Source organism: Meles meles, chromosome 9, assembly GCF_922984935.1.
Source record: "Meles meles chromosome 9, mMelMel3.1 paternal haplotype, whole genome shotgun sequence".
NCBI lineage: Eukaryota > Metazoa > Chordata > Mammalia > Carnivora > Mustelidae > Meles > Meles meles.
In genome coordinates, this window is record NC_060074.1 from 90,664,644 (window position 1) to 90,689,520 (window position 24,877).

At 34.2% G+C, this 24,877-nt stretch overlaps 1 protein-coding gene across 1 annotated transcript in view; it reads left to right on the forward strand.

Annotated features, from left to right (window-relative positions):
* LRP1B (LDL receptor related protein 1B) overlaps positions 1-24,877 on the forward strand; it is a 2,013,404-nt gene that overhangs the window by 1,234,444 nt on the left and 754,083 nt on the right. The window contains exons 18-20 of the mRNA XM_046019480.1: positions 5,076-5,192; positions 19,685-19,765; positions 20,875-21,042. Of these exons, the coding sequence (XP_045875436.1) occupies positions 5,076-5,192; positions 19,685-19,765; positions 20,875-21,042 (366 nt within the window). The remainder of the gene's footprint in view (positions 1-5,075; positions 5,193-19,684; positions 19,766-20,874; positions 21,043-24,877) is intronic.

Below are 24,877 nucleotides of genomic sequence, written 5' to 3' on the forward strand. Positions count from 1 at the left end.
TGGGGAGAAAAAACATGTAAGCAGGTCATTCTAATGCAATATTCAAAGTGCTAACTTGAACTACAAATGGAAGCACAAGAACTACTAATTTAGTCTTTGTGTATTTGGCAAGACTTCCTGAGGGAGGTGATATCCAAACTAAGCCAAAGAAAGAAATGAAGGAAGGAAGGAAGGAAAAGAAAAGAAAGAGAGAGAGGGAGGGAGGGAGGAAGGAAGGAGGGAAGGGACAAAGGAATGAACCTGAATAACAGTTCAAGTCATTCAATTAGGAAAAATAATCTGATAAAATTAACCTTTGGCAAGATTGTGGAAAAAAGGCAACATACACTTTTGGTGATGTATAAATTATTTTTTTCTACATTGGAAAGTATTTAGCTAAACCCAATAAAGTGGAGATTGTGCTTATCTTCAAGTCTGTAATTCCATTTCTAGATTTATACTCTAATATCTATGCTCAAAGAGATGCAAGTAAGAAAGTCATTGCCCTAATGCTGGTAATAGTGAGAAATTAGAAATAATTCAAATGCCCATTAACAGGAAATATATATATATATATATATATTTCACTAAATAAAAAACTATATATATAAAACACTATATGAATATATATATGCTCATATATATGACACTATATAGTGTTATAATCACATAGTAGAACATTATTCATACTTAAATTGAATAGACTAGAACTCAAATACCAACAGTAATTAATTTCAAAGGCAATGTTAACTAAAAATTGCAGATTATAAATCACTTAGTGCCATTTATATGAAATATAAAAATGCAAAACAATTTTACATGAACTCATTTATTTATAAATGTGTAAAAACAGTATTAAAATATGTCTGGAAATGGGAAAAAGATAATAAATTAAGGACAGTAGTTACATCTAAAAAGATAGAAATATGACTGAAAAAAATTACAAGGTGATTTTAAATGTACCTATAATACATTTTTCTGAAATAAAACAAAAATAGTCTGTAGGAAATATAGGAAAAGAGATATGATAGAGCTGTATGATGGTAGACCAGTGTTAATATTATTATTTTCTATGCTTTTCTATGTGATAGAAATATTTTACTGGGGGGGGAGAAAAGAATGATGGATTGGCATAGTTACTGAGGGTGAGGTGAAGTCCATGGGGTGGGGATTGGAGGATATACTTGGAAGACGAAATAGCACTAGGCAGAAGAAAGCTGACAGAGGCTTGGTCATTGTTCTCCCTTACAAAAAAAAAAAAAAAAAAATATATATATATATATATATATATATATATATATATATATATATATGTTTCTCTACTTATGAGAAAGACCCAGAGGCCAAAGATGAGGAGTAGTTAGATGTGAGGTTATTTTTCCTCATAGTCGCTAATGATAATCCTTGGATTCAAGGCTAGGCAGTTTCAGACCAGATTTTTTCCACAGCACTGAGCTCTAATTAGATTACATGTTTATTCTTCTCACATACTCCACATAGTTTGACTAAATTCAAACTAGGCAGATATATTTGAATTAAGAAAACCTGATATATTAAAAATTGGAATTCCTTCTAAGATAAATTGAAAAGTATGTGTTGATATGACACAGGTTTTGTTTAAATAGAATGCTTTGATTAAAATATGGCAAAGGTGAAGTTTAGGAATAATGTGTGAAGATCACTTCACTTCTTCCTCCTTATTGTTCCCAAGCATTGTGGGATCTCACTGCTCCATGACAGCAGGAGAAGCATAATCAGTGATGGGTAGAAAACATTCATACTGTGACAGTGGATTTCGGATTCACTGCTAGATAAACAATTCCGCTGAGGAAGTATAAGTTTCCTCTTCATTAGAGAAGCATTTGCTACAATATTTGAGTCCTCTGGGGCTGCTCTGCTAATCTCACCTCCAGACTAATTTAGATCCGAGACAGGAACTGAAAAAGTAAATGTTGTGTCTTCTTGATATAAATCCAGTGATTAAAAAGAGATGATTTAGTCCATGTGCTTATACCATGTGGACAGACAGTACTTGTAGATTTATAGAATGAAGCATTCTTCCTATCTGGAATTACTTAAATTTCCTCACTAGACTAAACAGATAGTTTTTCCACGATTAGAACAAGGGATTCATGTATGTTGAGGTTGTATGATCCCTCAGTAATAGGCCAGTAATTACTCTTTCGAGTAATGGGTCCTGACAGTTCTTCAAGCTTCTGAGTTAGTGAGGCGACACACAAATTCCCACACTACACAATCTGAAATAGGTTCTTAGGAATTCTTTCTCATTCTCTTCTCTAATCACCATAGTGCCACTCATGAAGGAAAACAATCTCAGAAAACGTATTAGAGCTAAATCTGAATGGCAAGGAGGAAATACTGTGACATTTTAAAAAAATCAGATAAAAGAATATTTTATTGGGATATTTAATCTATTCTTATTATGGGTCAATTAGAATTTAATAGGGATGAAAATATGTGATGGTATATTTTCCTTTAAACAAGAAAACAAGAAAGACTAAAGGAGTGAAATAGGGAATGATGGAAGATGAGAGATATAGGAAAGAATACGTGGAGAGAAGAAAAGAAAAGAAGAAGGAAAAGAGAGGAAGAAAGAAAATAAGGAAGGAAGAAGGGAAGAAGGGAAGGAAAGAGTGAGGGAGAAATGAAAGAAGGAAGGGAGAAAAATTGAAAAGAAAACTCTTATTACATTTCTCTTAAACCTCAAAAGGTAAAGATTATTTACTGCAATCAGAGAAACAAAACAAAGACTTGCAAGAAAAAATCGATCTTTTTCACACCTCTATGCTCTTTCCTTCCCATCGAGTAAACTAAATGCCAACACCTTCATATTTCTGTAGGCTAATACAAATGTATACCTATTTTTCCAAGTAGTTTTATTAAAATTACCTGGGAACTTTGTTGATTTAATCTAAACATTAGAATAATTTCACAGAAAATGCAGTTAGCCAAATAAGACAATGAATATTTAATCCCACTTGAAATTGTAACATTGAAATCTTCAAAAGGATACTATTTGTGGGATACTTAAAATCTATTAATGTAAAATAAATGCTCTATTTGTAAAAATAAGGAAAATCCAAATATTACATGAAATATTTTCGATTCAGAACCCTTAGCTACATAAGCAAAGTAGAATACAAAGTGTAATGATTTTCTGGAATTTCTAATTATAGACACTAGGTTAGAAATGGTACTTTGAATTGAATAGGCCAAATCAAACCAATAATGTTTTCATTGTTTTTCTCAAGTAAGCTTTTAAGTGTCACTAATAATAGATATCTTTTTACATAGCAAGTACAATGCTTAAAAGGAAATAATTAGCACATAACTTTGTAGAGATTATTTTAAATGACCTCTGAAACCCTGATTTATGGAAACCCATTTTAGTGTGTTTGGATGACTTGTCTTTCAACCACTCTCAATTACCAACCATTAGGTCATGAGACATTTTGATGAAACAGAAATGCAACCTTCTAATTCTTAATCCCCAAAACAGAGGGAAGTGTATAAACTGAGCATTGTTCTCTTGATATAACTACAGAAACCCAAACCCTAGTTGTTCTTCATCTGTCCAGTACTCATCTGACCCAAATATTTTTTTTAATATTTTATTTATTTATTTGACAGAGAGAGAGGTCACAAGTAGGCAGAGAGGCAGGCAGAGAGAGAGGGAGAAACAGGCTCCCCACTGAACAGAGAGCCTGATGAGGGGCCTGATCCCAGGACCCTAAGATCATGACCTGAGTCAAAGGCAGAGACTTAAACCATTGAGCCACCCAAGCGCCCCATCTGACCCAAATATTAACAGGTTTGAGTATCCCCTTCCTATAATTTCCCACTCTTTTTTTCTGACCAAGTGAAAAAAGGGGTGGTAGGAAACTGATACTTAAGAAAACAAATTTGTGTTTCAGACAGACAAAAGAAAAAAATAAGTAAAAAATAAGTAAGTAAAAAACAAACAAACAAACAAAAAAATAACAACATAACCTAAGTCTGCAAAACTAAAACCTGGGAGAAAGGATAACTGTCTAGGATTTCATGCTTTCAAAAGTTGACCTGACTGTAATAGAAAATGGTAATAAAACTCCCTGTAGAACATAACCAACCCCTTCACTGAGTAATTGAAACCCCTGCCTTTGGCTAACATAGAAAGAATGATTCCATGTGTGTGTTCATTGAAGCCCATGAGAGAGGCCAAAGTGAAGTTTATTCATCTACTTTGATTAAAAAGTTATACAGTTTTATTTAACTATGCTGAAAAGTGAATTTTAAAAATCTATAATAAGGCTAAATGTATGTTTTAAGTAATATTTTCGGCATTCTCAAATTTCAGCATTTTCTCCATACATTGGATCACTTAGCGACCAAGAAATAAATGTACTGAAAGGTTATAGGAAAAGAACAACCTGTCCCCGTGACTAGAAACTAGATACCCTGATATAGTCTCCAAATCCTTCATCCCACATTACAACAAGTTTTCTTGTTTTTTTTTTTTTTTAAGATTTTATTTATTTATTTGACAGAGAGAGAGGTCACAAGTAGGCAGAGAGGCAGGCAGAGAGAGAGGAGGAAGCAGGCTCCCTGCGGAGCAGAGAGCCCGATGCGGGGCTCAATCCCAGGACCCTGAGATCATGACCTGAGCCGAAGGCAGCGGCTTAATCCACTGAGCCACCCAGGCGCCCCGTTTTCTTGGTTTTTTGACAAAGACTATGTGAAATTCTTTTTTGTTAATTAAAAGTTGGATGAAATTTAATTCAACCATGTATTCATAAGCATGTGCCAGGCAAAAACTGTAAAATAATGAATTCATAGCTTCATTTATGGAAGTGTGTGAGGATTACTGAATATCTTGTCATTTAGCAGCCACTGTAATTGAAAGGGAAAGCATGTGAACTTCAGAGAAGACAAGCAAGCTGGCAGTATCAATTAGCAAAAATTTACTTTAAAATATTTTATCTCACAAAGCAATAGAATATCTTATGTGTGAAAGAGTTATTGCATGATTTATTTCATCTGAACGTTATTCAAAAAGTCTTTAAATGTATTATTTGTATGTTAATTGATTATCTTAGCCAGAACATGCCAGGTGGACCAGTTTTCTTGTGGAAACGGCAGGTGCATTCCCAGAGCATGGCTATGTGACAGGGAAGACGACTGTGGTGACCAGACAGACGAAATGGCATCTTGCGGTAAGTTGTGAGTGAACCACGCTCTGAGTGAACACTGTGTCAAATCACTGTAATCTCTCTCAAGAGGCTATTTATTTCTTTATCAACACAAGTCAACAAGGCAGAAGATGTGTTATATTTTATCACTGCCTTTTAGGCCTGAGTGTGTCCCCTAAGGCTAACTTTAGAATATATCCATTTAATGAGTCAACACCACATTCTAGGGTAAAATAAATGGATCCAAACATTACAAATTTTATTAGGAAGTGGTTATTATAAGCCTAACAGGGCATTCTCAAATGTTTGTTATTAATCTTATGTTGGTAATGATTTTTTTTTTCAAATAGAACAGCTCATTGAATGACATTTGGAGTAAATTAGAAGTACATGTTTCTTGTTGGCATGCATATGTTATCTTCTTGGAACAATAAACAATACAGACTGAGATTACATAGTTGGTAAATCATTTGTTTCATTTCTATTGAGTCATATAATTCTGTTATTAGTTTAAGATAGTTTTGTTAATGGCAAAATTCTTAGTCACTTTCCACCAAGCCTCCTACTTTTGGAAATGGCAATTATTGTTACTTAGAGTTTCAAATTTTAATTACTCACATTTGTGCCCATGTATTGGTAGATTTTATTATCAATCTCTAAATAATGTGTAGTGAAACGGTAAGGGAATGAATCCTGTTTTCTAAGAACTTGGGCCTTATTTTAGGCATGGCTATGGATTTTTAAAATCACTAATGGGGAAAACATGCACTAGATATGCTTATCACATTTATTAAATATATGATGAATTGGGTATATATCTTTTAATAATTTAACTCCATGTTCTAGCACTTCTAACAGTGGGAAAATAAGACTTTTTTTAAACCTCCCAATTTAAAAAGTTCTATTTAGGGGATGCATTCATGATTTACCTAAAATTTCATTTTGAAAAATTATCTTATACTTGACTTCTGTCCCTGTAGACTTTTGATTGTGTGACCTTTGAATAAAGTATAGATAAGTAAGTAGTACTAATTGACATTGTAAAGAAAACAATACCAGTATTGAAGAAGAAAGCAATAGACAGTCACACAGAGTAACAGTTAATTTTACATTTCACATGTAGATTTTCCAAAGCCTGTCCAGTTGAGGGATTTGAACAATATATCCTTCTCCTTTCCAATGTCCAGACTGTTCTTGTGGCTGGGTCCGCATCTAGCCAGCTCTGTTATTTAGGAAATTTGATGCTTTCCTGTCCCCAGCATCTCCTCCTAGAATATAGCAAAAAGATAATGAATAACCTGAAAACATTAAAGACAGAGAAACTCTGGAATCAGTCTAATTTAGAAGGAAAGGCTATGAAAATATTATAGAACAGGAAAATAAATAATGAACTCATTAGAGAACTTCGGTTAGATTTTTGATCGACATATTTAGTACTTTTCATGAGATGAGGGAAAGAAGGGTTGGAGGGAGTTCAGACATATATTGTCTTCTTGAATATTTACAGCAAATCTATGAGAAACTTACTATTGTTCAGATTTTACAGGTAAGGGATTCAAAACTTGGAGGCATTTGACAACTTGCTTGAGATCACAGGGCTAATAAATAGCAAGACAGGCTGGTGATTCCAGGCATATCCAAAACTAAAACTCAGACATTTTAGGTCAACTTTGTCTGGGAGCCATGGATTAGGTAGAAATAGGGAGCAGTTCAAGTCATTATATCTATCCATATCCTTGACTATCTTATTTTAAAACGTACACATATAATGAATTTTGTTCATTGGTGGGTTGGTAAATCTTTTAAGATCTCAGGCTGAGGAGGAGTCCTGATCTAGTGTTTGCCTATTTTTTTTTTTTTGATATAAATACTCCTGCCATGGCCTGTATCAAGTTGCCATTGCGACTTTCTGAATGCAGATTTGGGAAAATATGTGCACACCCACATATAATATTTCCACAACACAGATGTAATAAACATAACTAACTCCAAGAGCAAAATAATCAGGAAATTATGAACCTTGAGCATTTATTACCTTGACTTTCAGCATAATTTAATTAGAAATGTATACAGTTTATTTATTTCAAATAATAGATGTGTGCTTAACAACTGATTCCCTAGAATCCTTGAAAATTTAAAAATCGGTTCTTGCAGGCTGGTACGATATGTCTCCAATATACCACTGGATATGAATACACTGTAAAATGTTGTCAGTTTGCTTCTGAAATTTAGCCAAATTTTATAGAGTGTCAATAAGCCACATGTGTTAGTCTCAGCACCACTTCCCTTTTATAAGGTGAGAAACATGTTTCTCTCCACACTTGTCCCTCTCTGTAGTAACATGCATTTATCTTTCAGATTGTCATTATAAATCAAAATTTATGTCAGTAGAGAAGCTGATAGTGAAGCTCTGGTAGGCACAATCTCACTTTTAAAGTTGTAGGAGTGGATGACATAGATTATTCTCATATCAGGTATTATTTTTGCACTGAATTCAAAATGACAAAAACATTATAAATTGTTTAATTAAAAAAGTCACTCTCCTTGGCAGTAATCTAGAAATGAATATAGGCTCAACTAATTCCCAGTTCTATTAAGCATCATTATAACATTTGGAGTGATCATATTTCACTTTTCTCTTTGGAATCAGTCAAGTTCCCATAGGTTTAATCCTACTAGAAGACTACAGTCTTTTTTTTTTTTTTTCTTACACTTTAGCTCCACAAACAGCTACTGTTTTGTTTGAGAACTACCATTTTATACTGAAAATAATACCAAGATTGGGGTTTTAAAAACATGAAAGCCTATGGTTAGAAGTGCTTCCGATTGTAGTTAGGAGCAGAAGGTGCTGAAACTAAGGGTCAAATTTTAGTGGAATTCACTAGCACCTATTTATAAACCAAGTTAATTATATATTTCAGGTTGAGATTATATGTGGGCAATCACTTACATAATTTGGAAGGCCTTTGAGCATTTTCCCTTCGTATTTAAACAATCTTTTATCTTTTTTTGGTAGTCTTCATGTGCAGACAGGAGCCTCTGTAAACTGATTCTGCAAATTAGAGCAGATATGTTAGAATCATGAAGACTGTGTTGGAAGTGGACTCTGTGTCAAGGAACTAAATGGTTACTCATTTAAAGGATGGTAGCATAGGTTCTCAACTTTAGCTCTCAGTTAAAAAAATCACCCGAGAAGCTTCAGAATCATTTGCCATGCCTCACCCCAGACTAATTAAATAAGGGTTCTTAGAGATCAGACCCAAGAATCAGTAATTTTAATGCTGCCCAAGTGGTATGAATGTGCACTCAAGTCTGAGAACACTTAAGGCCAAGGTTCTCAAACCTGAGCATGCATTAGAATCTCCTAGAGGGCTTGTTAAAAAAGCAAAAACAAAAACAAAAACAAAAACCAGAATTCTGGGTCTGATTTCCAGAGACTATGATCCAGTGGATCTTAGATGATTGATAATTTATATTTCTAGCAATTGATGCTGATGGTCAAGAGACCATAATTTGGAGAACACCATTCAGGCTTGATTTTTATCTTACATACATACTTAATTACATAATTTTTTTATATATGCAAAATGAGTTAAGATGGAAGCAATTGCCCAAACAAATTTTTTTTCCATCCCCAAATTATAGCATTAAACATAAGTGTATTTCATGATTAAATGTAAGATTATTTCAGGCAAACTTATATTTTCCCCTTGGAAAATTTATTGTCAAAAACAAAATTTATTTGTTTATTTTAAACTGTAGTTTAACTATTTTGAGATGCTTCTGTCTTCCAAGTATCTCAACATACAACATATTTATTACTATTTTTTAAATAAATAACCTTGATGGGAGTTGATAACTTCTGATTTGTTCGAAGGGTTTAACTTGGGAAAATATCTAAAATTTATTAAGAGATTGAAAGTCAGTTCAATGGGATATAAGTAAACACCCATTAAAACTTACAAGTTAATATGATTCCAATTTATATGTTGATCTTTTAAATCTATGAAGATAGTAAAATTTTGTCTCTTGTACTTGTAATCTCACCTATAAATGTTCTTGTAATTTTATTGCACATAATTAAGGAACAAAGAATGAGAAAGAACTGGCAAATATCACACAAAGGCAGACGAGAGCGAGAACTGTCAAAAAAGAAGTAATTTCCCAGTTAAATCAGTGTATGTTGTATATTAAAGGTATTTTCATCTAGGGTATTAGAAAAAGAAAGGTTCTGATGATGTACATTATTATATATTTATATTACACATTTTTTTAATTTTGTAAGAAAAAATGCATATGTGTATAACAACTTAGGTGAGGATTATTAACCCAGTGGAGTACTGGCAAAATATGAATATTGTCAAGCACTGCTTTCAGTTGCTCTGCCATTTCTTAATAACATCTTGGCAGACACAATGATTCTGGCAACTTTTAGTTTTGGTCATTTGATCCAACCCATTTGAAATTCCAGTATTTTATCTAAGTCAAAGCTTTTTTCTCTCCCACTGCTGGCTAGACTTTGGGTTCTAAGAACTTAAGATGAGAGGCAACTGTGTTCTGTTTTTTTTCCTCCCTACATCTGTTCCGTCTTCTAGCCTTAGCTCTTCAGTCAGATGGGACAGTTGGAGAAATAGGAGCAGCTTTTCAAGTAGGTCTAGTGGTAACCTTCTCTGCTTCTCTAAAGGTCACTGCCCTCTGATGCATGAGCAATGAATCATGCATCAGAGGGCATGCATTGAGAGACTCATATGTGAGATCTTCAGGGAGGCTTCTCTTCATAGTTCCTTGAACTCCCTTTCTTCTCTGTGTTCTCTTCTTCTCCTCCACAACTAGATTTCTTTTATCGCCATCCTCTACCATTCCCACCACAGATGGCATATCTCATAGGCTTAAGTTGCTAAAGCCTCCTTTGTTTGGAGGGTACCTTCCTGGTTGCATTGCTGATATGACCAAAAAAAAAAAGAAAAAAAGTTTCACTTTCTTTTGCAGGTCCACTTTTTATCCCCTCTCCCCACTCTCTTAAATGTGATCAGGCTAGTTTCCTAATGACCCATCTTTTGGATGCCACCACTCTCCAGTTCTTTCTTCTTCTCTAGGTGAAGAGGTGAAATGCAGGGTGAAATGGTTAGTCTACTTCCTGAGCAGCGTTCAATCAGTTCCCTTTTCTCATGCACACACAAAATTTCATGAATGATTCTCATAGAGTTTCTCCTTCCTTTGAATCACTGGTCTTAGAACAAAATTGACTTGTAGATTACTTTTCTTTTATAAGGAATAGCTCAACTACTGGATTCTGTCTATAAAATGCTGTAGTACTTAGCATGTCCTTGTTCTTAGAATTGGATCTAAATGGGCTAGTGCCATGGCAAAAGGAAAAATCCCACTATTACATATATTTATTTTCTTAATCAGTAATTTTCTCTCTCCTTCCTCTTTTTTTGGGAGCAATTTTGCTAAAGATTCTACTCAGTGATTCTTGAGTGCTGTCTTCTGAAGCTACACCATCTAAATATAACCTTGTCACAGGATCACTCTTTAGATAACCAAAGGCACCATCATGCCTACCTAACCCTTCCCCTTTACAACAGAAACATACCTCTTCTTTCAGACTTCCTTACATGTTAAATTGTAGGCTCTTTCCCTACCAATTGCCCTACTATGAATGTAGTTGGATTTTTAATTTAAAATTAATGGTCTAAAATGGGGACTTGATATCCGATGAGTATATGTAGAGTTTCATCTCTACAAAATGAAGAAGTTCTAGAGATCTGTTGCACAACAATATGAATACAGTTAACATTACTGAATTACATACTTAAAGATAGTTACAATGGTAAATTTTATGTTTTTATCTCTTTTTTTTTTTGCCAGAATTAAAAACAAATTCATGGCCTGGAATTAAACAGAAGTTAGTATCCCATATGTGGTATTTTTACAACAGATTGAAGCATACTTATTACCTTCACTAATTTATATTCTAGGCTTCTGTTATCACAATCAGAGATGGCAGCCTTATCGTATAACTCCCACATCAAATGTCCAGTCAACTAAAATAGCTAAACTTTTCTTATAGTTTGGATTGTTCCTTTTGAGTGCTTTTAATGTTTACTTTTCAAAGTTCTTTTACCTTTTATTTTGATAGTCTTCTTTATCCACCTATTTCTGAATATGTATATGGGTCTGGTCTTTTCCACTCCAAACTATCACTTTTATATTTCTGTCCACCTACAACTTCTAATCCTGATGTATTTTTATGATTTTGAATACATAATATTAATGATGTCTCCCAGTTTTATATAATTCAAAAATTTGATAAGATAATTTTTAAGACTGTACCAAATAATAGTAACAAAGTTTTGAAGCTTTTGGCAAGTAATTTAAAATATCTTCTAGGGATTTAATAATTAAAATTAATAATTTAAACTGCATAGGTACAGTTTTGAACAAGTTACTCATTCACTGCAATTTACCACCATCTTGCAATACATGTTACTTTCATTTATCTTGAGATTTCTCAGACATTGCTAAAAATATGAGAACATTCTATTTATGGCATTTTCATGATAGGTACTTACTTAAAAATTGTATCAGAAAATAAATGCAGTTGGTTTGGCATGACTTGTTTTTATTTTATTCTTGAGCAAATAGTGTCTTCAAAAATGTTGACAAAATCATGTGTTAGCAAGTTTATCTTGAATTATTGTCAGAAGTATATGTATACTTCACTTCTCTACTGTTTAAAAATTTTCACTCAATTTTGAAAGTGGGACAATATTATTTACCCTTTTCCAGTTTTCTTCATCTTTCTTATCTTCCATTTTTTCAAAATCACTGTCAATATTCTTCCTCAATTTTTTTTTTAAGATTTTATTTATTTATTTGACACACAGAGATCACAAGTAGGCAGAGAGGCAGGCAGAGAGAGAGGAGGAAGCAGGCTCCCTGCTGAGCAGAGAGCCCGATGCGGGGCTCGATCCCAGGACCCTGGGATCATAACCTGAGCTGAAAGCAGAGGCTTAACGCACTGAGCCACCCAGGTGCCCCGAAAATGTTGCTTCCTCAATATATATTTTTTTAAGATTTTATTTATTTATTTGGCAGGCAGAGAGAGAGAAAGGGAAGCACACTGTAAATATTCTGAGACCAAAAATATTTGTTTCATTTCTTGTTTGATAACTTGTTCCAATGTGAAGATAAACTCATTTTTAGGAATTATTTTTTCTCTTTTCTTTGATTTAGAATTTTAACTTATTATCAAACCTATTTGTTCTTTACTTCACAATCTGACAATAATTGCTTTTATTAAAATGTTGGAAACAGGGGCGCCTGGGTGGCACAGTCGGCTAAGCGTCCAATTTTTGGTTTTGGCTGAGGTCGTGATCTCAGCCTGGTGGGACTGAGCCCGCCTCAAGCTCCCGCTCCGTGTTCAGCATGGTATCTTTTTTTTTTTTTTTTTCCATTTTATTTATTTTTTCAGCGTAACAGTATTCATTCTTTTTGCACAACACCCAGTGCTCCATGCAAAACGTGCCCTCCCCATTACCCACCACCTGTTCCCCCAACCTCCCACCCCTGACCCTTCAAAACCCTCAGGTTGTTTTTCAGAGTCCATAGTCGCATGGTATCTTCTTAAGACTCTCTCCCCACCCCCACCCCGAGTGTGTGCTCCTGCTTTCCCTTTCTCTCTCTCTCTCAAATAAATAAATAAATCTTTAAAAAATGTTGGAAATAAGAAAATTAAGTTATTTTTCCTATTCGTGTCCTGCAGATTTATGCTTTGTATTCCAGATGGTCTTGCTCTGTTCTTTCATTTATATATAAACATTTTTATTATTTTTATTTAGAAGTGATATACAAGCTTCTGTTAAGTTGTCTTTTTGTTAGTCTTACAGGTATGTGACATGCTTTCCCATTGTCTTTGGTTACAGTGCCCTCTTTTATACAAACTAGATTAATAAGTCTCTGTATGCAACAAAGTAGGAGGTTAGGCAAACCCTGTTAGGGTATATTGAAAGCCACAGGAGAAATGATTAAAAACAACTTTTAGTTCCTTGACCTAACTCAGCATTTCCGCAGCTTTTTGCTTGAAGATATCAATCATCCAGGGAGCTTGGTACTAATAAAGATCCCCAGGCCACTACCTCCAAAATTCCCAGTTAGTAGGTGTTTCATAGAGTTTAGGAACATATACTTTAGGAAAAGCACCTCACATGACTCTTATCCTAAGGCAAGTCCTGAAAATCTAAACTATGTGATGTCAACATTCCCTATAATTAGAGTTTGTTAAGGCTGCTACAACAAATCACTACAAACATGATGGTTTAAAACAAGGAAATCCCTTATCTCACAGTTTTGGAGGCCAGAAGTCCAAAATCAGCAGTGCCTCCCTCTAAGAGAATCTTCTGCCTCTTCCAACTTCTTTTGGCTCCTGCTTCTCCTTGGCTATGGCCGCGTCACTCCAATCTGCAGTCTCCATCTTCACATGGCTTTTCCTTGCGGAAATTCACATCCTGAGATTCCTAATTACGTGGGCAAATACTCTGTTTTTAAGTATGGTCACATTCACAAGTACCAGGGGTTAGGATTAGATATATCTTTTTTTTTTTTTTAAGGTTTTATTTATTTATTTTGGGTGAGAGATGGAGTGCACGGAAGGAGAGAAAGGGAGAGGCAGGCTCCCAGCTGAGCAAGGAACCCAACACAGGACTCCATCCCAGGACCCCAAAATCATGACCTGAGCCTAAGGCAGCTGCTTAACCAATGAGCCACCCAGGCGCCCCAAGAACTGGACATATCTTTTTGATATGTATGATTTAACCCACAACACTGAAGAAACTACACTACCAGTTGAATTATAATAAAGGCTCAGGTATCAGTAGTTTTAAAAGCTCTACAGATACTTCTAACATACATCCAGGTTTGTGAAACTCTCTCATAATATCACTTAATTAGTCCTTGCCTCCTGATTAGTTTCTTGGGCAATCTCTCTATAAGGTCCTTGCAATCCTCAGATTACTTTGCTTTTCCCTTTTATCTGGAGCTCTGCATTTCCAAAATAAATTTATCAGCCCCTGGGAAGTAATAATCGGTGCAGACAAAGATGCAGCCCTTTAAATTTCTGTCAAGAGTAAACATGAATTCTTTAGACATTTCAGCAGCATTGATTTTACACACACACACACACACACATGCACAGAGCTATGAAAACACGCTAACTTTTCTAGTTTTCAGTACACTTTTAATTTTTGGATTCTGAAAATTTGTATTATTTTTTAACACATGCAACCATGTATTAAAATGGTTGGTTATTACTTTATCCAACATTTCTCTTTGTCTCCCTCATTGCCAGAACTTTTCAATATGTTTTTCTAAGTCTCCTACTAGTCTCATTCTGCATACACTTCCTGGATGTTCCTTTAGACTTCCAAGGCTCTGTTCTATCAGTAGTAATCACTTCCAAATCTATTGCTCCATCCAATCGTGTAGCTCCTAAAATTTCACAACTTCTTATACCCTATTATAGCCATTCTGAAATCTTTATAGTCTTTCAAACATTTTATATACTGTGACTTCTGAGCCTTCGGGAATGCCATCTTTTTTCTAGAATATGTTAAAAGCACTCATTCCCCTCTTGCTCACCTCATGATTTTACCTGAATATATCATTCATATCAGCTTATAGATAACTTCCTCTGGGGTGACTATCTAAGTAGTTTTGACACTTCTGTTGTGGGTTGCAATAACACCTCATGTTGTTTCTATCATAGCATTTATCAGAAATTTATTGAAATCACTTGTTTAAATATACTACAGATATTTTTCCTACTGGATTGTAAGCACTCCAAGAAATGAAAATGCTGAAGTTTGTATTTCCAGTGTTTAGCACTATTTTGTTCATTAATATTCATTTATTCTAAGTGATATATCACTAAGGCCTAGAACTCTATCTGGTATAAGTCTCTCAATATTTTGAATGAAAAAAATTTTTGAAGTAGTTTTCTACTATGTTTTACAGAGTAGAAACTTGAGGTCAGAGATGTTAATAACTATCCAAGGTTATATAATAATTAGTGTTAAAATCAGGATTTCAACTCAGATTTTCCTGCCTATAAACTATGTTCTTTATATGTGACTTATGTGATGTATAAAATGAGGTTTTATGTAACAACAATGAAAGAACAGCAAAATGAAGATTATTGGTGGTACACTGTTTTCTCCAAAGTGTATTACTTAATTGGATCTTTTGAAGTCCATCCTCTGCAGGTACCAGTTCTCAGGAGCCACAACTAGTATCATCATCGAGAAATGTTATATATTTCCTCAAAGGATATAATCCTATAATCTGTAAATTTTAAAAAGCATTATTTTCCTATAACCATATTTAATCATGTACCTTAGAATAGGTAGTAACCAGAATTAAAATTTAAATGGGCTACGTAAAACACAGAGGAGGATTAAATGTTCCATCCTTACAAAAATGTTTCTGTGCTATATATTTTTAAAGGGTATTAGTATGATTGGCATGGTATAGGGATAAAATATTATATTTTGGAATCAGTCACACTATTATTCAGATTTTACTCTGACACTTGCTGGCTATGCAGTGTATCCTCAGGCAAGTTATGCTGTTTTCTTTTGCAAATCAGGGCTAGCAGTAACAATTGAAAGGCTGGTGTGAAGAGTATAGGTAATGTGTATACATAGCTAGCCAGTATCTCATAGTCAGTAAATAGTAATATGCAATGTGAGTATTATTGTCTCCTTCAAGTTTAGATAACAATTCCCTACCCTGGGTTTCTGTAATATTCTTACTTTGTCATTTATTTTAACTTGAATATCCTATACATTTTCCCCATACTTAGTCATGACGGTCAAATTTATATACATATAGGATATGGACCACGTACTTTCAAACAAAACTTTGATAACCTTATTTTGAGACGTCAATAATAAGTTACTTAGAAATACTCACTTTGAGCCCAAGAAGGAGAAATAAGTAAGAAAATTCATAGAGACAGGAAAGAAACAAATTGGATCTGAAAACTATGTCTAAGCTTTGTGTACTGGATAAATATAAGTACCATACCAACAATGATTACCCTTGAGAGAGAGAGAAAATTGTTGCCATTTACATAATAGCTTACATATAACCTGGCAATAAATTTTAAGTGAAAGATATAATAGATATATTGCGCATACCACCTGCACCAATAGAAGATTTTTTAACAGTCCGTTACTTCACATTAAATATTCTACGAGGTTGAAGTGACCACAGAAATAAAATATAGTTTTCTTTACTTTAGTGTAATTTTAATATAAAATGTAAGCCACTTTCATTTATAATTTTTTCTCTTCAGAGTTAATCAGGTAATCTTTCCAAGAGTCCTTCAGTCTGTCTCATGGGAGATCCAAAGTCAAAGTCAAGAAAGAAAATGTTGTGCTTAACATTTAAGTCTTTTTCAAATAAAAGAATTCATAGTACCTTAAAAAGAACAAGTGCCTAGGGGCGCCTGGGTGGCTCAGTGGGTTAAGCCGCTGCCTTCGGCTCAGGTCATGATCTCAGGGTCCTGGGATCGAGCCCCGCATCGGGCTCTCTGCTCAGCAACGAGCCTGCTTCTCTCTCTCTCTCTCTCTCTCTGCCTGCCTGTCTACTTGTGATCTCTCTCTCTGTCAAATAAATAAATAAAATCTTAAAAAAAAAAAAAAAAGAACAAGTGCCTAGAAACAGACTGAATTCCAGATACTATTTCAACTCTTTAATTAATGCTAATATGGAAGAACAGAGAAATGTAAAATTTATTTTAAGAAGTTTTGTTTTATTTTTTAGAAGAAAAAGTATTCTTATTTGTCCTCTCACTATCAGATACTGGTGATAAGATACTAAGAAATTATGGATACAGTATTTTCCAATGTTACTGAAGAATGAAATGCCTTATATTATACTTAAATTTTTGATGGAAGTCCTTCTAAAATGTGTTGCCCATTGACTGCATTATTAAGCAGAGAAAAATCCAAAGATAATTTTAACATTTTAAATTGTTTCTTCTATTTTTCTTTTTCTGAAGTTCAGTTACTATCTTTTACTGGAATTCTGTGATAATCCCAGGAGTTATTCAGTATATAAACCCTATTTTTGCTACATTAAATGCCTTCATGGTGTTGTGCATTTCCAGATGAACTTCTTCTGATTTCTTGACCTTGAGGACTTTAAGGACCTGAGAAATCACGTTCCAAACCACATGTCTGTCACCAGAGAGGCTGTGATTTACTCAAGGTCACAGTGCTTTGTCAATGAAACAGAAATGAAACATTAATTTCACTCCCTTATACCCGTCCTTTCAATTAATGCTTTTGTTCTTTTTAGTGATTTGTCCTATGCTTTCTTCTAGTTGCCATTTTCTTAAATTCTGTATAGTACCCTTTTGGTCCTATAAACTAAGTTAGACAAGGAGGTTGCCAAGAGAAATAATGTAACTAAGTATTAAGTGAAAAAGAAATAAATCAGGAATGAGATGCAACTATTTAAGATCACATACACATCATATGCAAGTATGTATGTTATATTCACTGTGGGCAGATACATCACTCATTTTCTTAGAGATTGAATGTACACTGCGTTTTAGACTGTTTTATTTACTTATAAAGTTTTTTTTTGTTTTTGTTTTTGTTTTTTTCCTTTTGCGAACTAACTTCCAGATTTTTTGGGGGGGCGTGGGGGACAGTTTTTAGACTTTGAATCTTAGAGATAGAATCTTAAAGGTCATTTGAAAAATTTCCCAATGAAGTATTACCAAATTTCAGAGGTCTCCAAATGCTTGGGGTGATTTATTTTTTTCCAACTTAAATATATGATATTGGTAAATATGTTCCTACGTTTATGAAGAAAGATTGAAAATGTGAAGTAATCTATTCTAGATTCAAAAAGATGCGGTGTTATTTTTAAAAGTTATCCCATTATATCTTAGAAGCTGCATTTTGTTTTTTACTCATTTTAACCATAACTTATACTAATATTTGTTTAAAGTAATTATTCATGTTTACTGTATACCTTCGAAACATTAAATGTTTATCTAAAGAAGAAAACATATTTTGGACAACATCCTTGTTGATTCTTGAAAGATAAACACCTAAGTTTTCATTATCTTGTCAGGTAACAAAAGAAAACTCTCTTAGAAGTATTGATTAAATTATGCCTTGGGTGTTTTCACTTTTCTCTCGGGTACTTCCCTTTATATGTCAGAAAATTTGTTGAGTTGCTGCATGGATAGCTTTTGATCTAGTCTTTTGTCTCTTCAATCAGTGATTGGCTTCTTTTTACTTCTGTTTTTGAAGTATACTTAGGCTCTGATCACATTTTTTTCGTTTCTAAAAAGTTAAATTTATTCTAAAATGTATATCTTGAGGCATATCTTTGGTAATCACAAAATTTAATTAAGATTTGTTCAGTTTTAGAATAATTTCCATTCAAATTCCAATACCTTATGGGGAATATACTCAAATGTAAACTCACACAAAGAAATTGTTTTTTTAAGAAGTGGAAAGCAAGTAATCAATACCCTATCAACCAGATCTGATATGAGTCTACCACTTTCCTTACATATTATTAATGAAATAATATCAATTTTTGTTGTCATTTGGACAGGTTACCAGTACTAGAGATGGCTATCACTTATAGTCTATTCACTGGATATTGTTGCTTGTCAGTCTGGTTGATTCTTTGTCCCAGCTCAACTACACACTGGAGAGAGTTCTCACAGGCTCCAAAGTTGACTTACTGTTTTAACATTTTAAGAGTAAGGATGAATATTATAGCCTTTAATTTCATTTGAAATATTATTTTGAAAATAATACACAACTTATGTCTTTGTGACTATCATGCAAAATTAATTTGCTCATATTTTACTATTCTAGCTAGCGGTGACTTGCCAAAAACTACAGGTTAATATAGACTTTAACTTTAAAATGTCATAGTTTTTAAGGGAAAAAAAAAAGCATTCTATAAAATTTGTAACAATGTCATTCAAATTCTTATTTCCTAAAGACACCATCACCAATGTGCTTTACTGGTGAAAATACTAATAAAATGCTCAGTAACATGACTTTGAATATTTTGTAAAGTCCTAACTCTTAGAAAGGAATAATCCAGAATAGGCATAGATGGAATCCCTGGGAAGCGTAACTGCTAGACCAGCCCAAGTCCCAAGGGCCAGTACGAGGTCTGACTATAACTGCCTTCAAACCTTCATATCAGTGGTGCAGTCCAGGGAATACAGTTCTTCATCAAATGATTCTCCTAGGCTTCCAGTCACTGTAAAGTACTCATTTAAAAAATATGAAACATATGGGTATCCTATATCCTTAAAAAGTTTATGTCATTATATTCGTTAATCTACTGTTTCCTCTGCCTTTTGTGAAGGACAGGGGAGGAGTTCTGGTCACATTAGCAAATGAGATACAAATTAAATCATGCACAGTCAATAACCTCTTTCCTACTGAATGTTTTTATATCTTTCATAGAATTTCCAACTTGTGAGCCACTAACTCAATTTATATGTAAAAGTGGAAGATGCATTAGCAGCAAATGGCACTGCGACTCTGGCAAGTACCACATGTTCCCTATATTGCACTGATTTGATTGGGGGCCTGGCTGTCCATGCTGCTTCACCTCCTTCAGATGTAGTTTATACGAGAAGTTTGCAGGGCCAAGCAAAATGGCTAAGACAAGTGGTGAGGGGGCACCTGGCTCATCAGTGGGGATTAGCATTAAGGATAATGGAACTCGATCTGTCCCTTGAGGCTGTAAAGAGATTTGTGTTCAGACATTCTGCTGGACATAGTTTAAGTCTGCAGACCGGAAGTAAAGGGGACAACTGAAGAAATGACCCAGATGATTCAGGTTCTCCAAAGCACTGATGTAAAGTGCTCTGTCACCTCAGGTAGGAGGAGTTTATAAATTATTGTGGAATTATCCAAATTGCCCTTTATGTACAAATAGTGTTTGTTTTCTTATACTCAATTGTATCATTATGTTAAATTATGCCAAACACAGGTAAATGAATTATGTATGAATCATACATTCTCACTCATGATTTCAGTTTAATCTATTTTCACTTCACATTTCTTTCACGTCCCTCCTGCAACAGTTGTTAATAAATAATATAAATCATTGTTAATGACAGTGACAATTTCCCAGTATAAACACATACTTATGAGTTGGTAGAGGAAGGGTACATGTTGAGAATGGAAAAGAAGGGTCTGAATTAAAGATATGGTTATAAACTCTGGGGCATAGGAATTATAAGTCTAAACAATAATTTTCCATGATAATTATATCACCAGCTATATCATTCCATGAAATTCCTGCAATCACCATTGTTCTCCCATTTTACAATTATTTCATATTGCATAGATTTGTTTAGTCAATGGTTAGTCATTTCTGAGCGAAGTAGAAATTAAGCTTTAAAATCCAAAGTGAAGTTTTGTTTTCCCTCTTTGTTTAGTAGCTGATATTCAATCAGAAGTGAAACAATATTGAAATGAAGATAATCTTCCCCACTGTTTGTGAGAAATGCTCATCATTAATTTATCATACTTTTATCAAAAACAAAAGAATACTCTATATAGCAAAAAGAAATGATAGATATTTCATAAGGAAAGTTTTTTTCCTGGTCAGTTTTCACTTCCTTGATGTTGATGCTTCTTTCCAGATGATGACTGCGGGGATGGCAGTGACGAGGTTGGCTGTGTTCACTCTTGCTTGGATAATCAGTTCAGATGTTCTAGTGGCCGATGCATCCCAGGACATTGGGCCTGTGATGGTGACAATGACTGTGGAGACTTCAGTGATGAAGCCCAAACCAATTGTACCAGGGAAGGTTAGTAATTTTGTGAAGCTATGAACTCTCATTTTAAATTGATATATAATATTAAAATATTTCAGAATGAATATTATATAAAAATAATTTACTCAGCAGGTAAAAAAAAATCTCTCTTTGGAACAGTGTAAAATAAGTGACTGATCACTTTACTTAGGCTCTTTAGTTTCTCTGGTTTCTCCTCCTTATACCTCCTTATCCTTTGGTACCTTCTGTGGTTTTTGCTTCTTACTTTCATTAAATACTTTACTTACCGCTCCTTTAATCTTCTCCAACTTCTAAGTTGCTAACCCCCAAACCCATCCCAAAAGGAAAACAAACAAAAAACAAGAAAGGCATAGTTTTTATTTTATTTTAACACCAAATTTGTTTCCTTAAGGCTTGAAATAACCCCCTAGTAAGTGATGATGTGTTCCCACTGATGGACATCTGGAATGCAAGCTAAGAGGAGGAGACTGCGACCATGCGTCTCAACATTATCCACTGCAGGCCTGACCCTGTCATTTGCAAAGTTTGATCAGCTGTAGGATGTGTTAACAAATTAGAAGTTGTGTGGGAACTATCACAGAAAAAAATCATTAGCCTGCCAAACATTCATACAATCAGTAACTATATTTTAAAAGATTTTCTTTATTTGAGAGAAAAAGAGAGAAAGAGAGAGCACATGAATGGGCGGAGGGGAGAGGGAGAAGCAGACTCTCTGCTGATTAGGGAGCCCGACATGGGGTTGGATCCTGGCACTCCAGGATCATGACCAGTGGCCAAGGCAGACTCAAACTACTGAGCCACCTAGATGCCCCCAATAACATTTTTTTTTTAAGTAGAAGTTTTCTTCTGCTTAAGAAATTGGAAGAATTTTTCATTCACTCTTTCATTTATTCCACAAATATTTATTGAACACTTTTTATGTGCCAGGCACTGTGCTTGTACCAAAAGATGAATAAAATGATGAAGAAATGTGTTCAGTATTTAAAATCTAGCATGCAAACAGACAATAAAGTGATTTATTTAATGAATTGTATGCTGGGGTGGAGGGCATATATTGTGTGGTCATAAGAAAGGAATCATTTTCAAAGTGTTTTCCAAGGGCATATATTAGTCTTCTGCAAATATTTAACAACTTATAAAATGGAAAATTTCTATATTTTTCCTCTTATGTGGTTCCTTTTGTCTTTCTTTTGTTTCCTCTCTCTGTCTCCTCTTTCCCTTTTTTTTCTTTTTCTCTCTGTCCCACCCCTCTTTATCTGTATCTCATTCTTTTGTCCTTTTCTCTGTTATTTTAGTTGGTCCACTAATGTATAAGAACTAGAGCTTTTCACTCATCACTCACCTCATATGTAAAAAGAAAAGGTGTTCAAAATATATTTTTCCTTTTTTATCTTATATGTTGGAAACATTTATCTGGGGTGTGGTTGACATGTCATTACTAAGTTACACTTTGAATATAAACTACATTTCCCCCCACCTCACAGATGTCTTGGTAGGTTCCTCATGAGATGTACATCTGTGGTCTGCAGGCACTGCCCCTAATATTCTGTGAAAGATACATTGCCCCAACGTTAATTTACTTTCATCTCAGAAGTGATATCCCATCTGTCATTTCTATGTGTTTTTGTCTCTAAGTTAAAATGATCATTGCACATTAAGTTTTGAAGAGATTGTTTTAGCTTCATAAGTATCCCAAGTGAGTGTCCATCTCCTTGCAGCTTTACTAGGTAATTTCTTAGGTTTGGATTAGTATAAAATCATTGTCTATTTAATGTGAATGACCTTCACCTTTAGAGCACCTCAATTTCACAAGTACATTACTGTAAAGGATATACTGTCAACGTGAATACCATGCATTTCTTATGTGATTATGGTATTATACATACTAAAGAAATTATCCAGATAATCTACCTGTTCTTGGACATGTTTCAAGCAAAGAATGAGGAGAACTTCCTGAACTGATTTATATCTATCAGATTAAAAATTCTCTAATCAAGCACTCTATTTGATGAATATAAGTTTCAGGAATTGAAGAAAGAATGGGAACGCTCTAGGATGACTTTGGTACAAGATAATTCAGACTGTTTCAGAGGGCATGCAAATGTTTTTATCCATCATTATTTTATGTATCCGATATAGAAGTTGTAAAATAATCATGACAGATAGAATTGTTAAAGCTGATTAGGAAAGTCATTTTGCACGTGCAGGTTTTGTAAGGCCATTGCCAAAGTAAAGTAGAAATTTGATGTAATTAGTCATATAATTTAGTCTTGAAACCTGCTGTGGTAGAAAGAGCAGGGGATTCTGGCTTGAGTTTCAAGACAGGCTGTCAAAACTGATCAAATCCACCATATAATTGCTCAGCACTTTGCTCTACATTGCCTGGGTTAAAAGAGCGTATGGTGTAGTTTCTCTCAACTCAGATTGTTTTCAAAAGGGCAAAAATAATCTTGAATTAACTTTTTTTTTTAACTTGAATTTAAGACTTTATCTCTCAGGCACAGCAAATTCCTAAATGATATAAATGACACCAAGCCAAACCAAAGATTGGCAACTGAATCTCACCATGCTACCCAGAAAATGTTTAGACATATATGATAACAAATATCACAACAGCACACAATGGAACATATGTGGAAATGAGAGTCTGATGACTTAGATACAGTTTTGCTGCTTAAGTTTCCTCACAGGTTAAAAAAACAAGTTGTACTAATGACAAAGTTCCTTTTACTTCAAAGACATTGATTCTGGATTGCAGATTAGTTTGAGATTTAAAAAATCTCTTAAAGCAGAGGCCCACAGATATAAGCCAGGTGGTCCATGAACCTGGCTGAGAAAATATTAACTTTTAACTAGACTCCAAGTGAAATTTTATTTTCTATTCAATTATGAATGTGGATGTTGGGAATAGTAGCAGGTGCATTTTTTTTTGTCAAAGAAATAACAAATTAACTTTTAATAGTAAAGGAGCAGAAGAAAACAGGAAATGGAACATTCCATATATAATCCTCATTTTAGAAAATTCCTGAATTTAACTTCAATTCATATTCTCTCTGAATCCACTTTCAAAAAAGAATTTCTATAGTGATGATCATTTTTTTGACGTTATTATGACTAATATATGGGGGAAGTATTAGTTGCTAGTCCCCTTCTAGATTAATTTATATTCATCTCCTTCCCCCTGATGTTGTGATGGCCTTTCTTCTCACTTCCAAGCTCCCTTACTAGGCAAACAAGACACAGTATCTTTAGAAAGCACTGCACACACACATGCACACACAGAGTCTACAAGCAAGAGGAAATAGACAATCCATAGCACAATGATTCTTTCCTTCGAGTCATTACCTATTTATCATTAATTTATCTCTGGTTTCTTTTAGGTTCTGACTACCTTGGTTAGCACATATTTCTATAGAGACATTTTGTAAAGCTACTGGGTGAATAGTTTTTACAAATAGAGAAATGACCCTCAAAGAATTTGGTATGAGGAAACTCCCTCTAGAATCTTAGGACTGGTCATTTTTTAAGCTTTGAAAGGTTTTGTAAAAAGATGATTTTACTTGTGGGGACATTAAAAGTAGAGTTAAAATGAGACTTCAGTCTTTTCTTTTAAGTTGTTAACTCTCTGTCTAGAATGAAAAAAGAAAGGAAGGAGGGAAGGTAGAGTGGAAGGAAGGAAGAGAAAGGAGAAAGAAAAAAAGGAGAATGAACATATGCATCTATGAAATAACAAATATATATACAATTAATCTTACCTTATTGTTGACAGTTAAATTCATTTGAATTATGTGTACTTTGGTTATTTTACTCTTTTGGGGAACAGTCTCAACCATATTTCTCCCAAGGA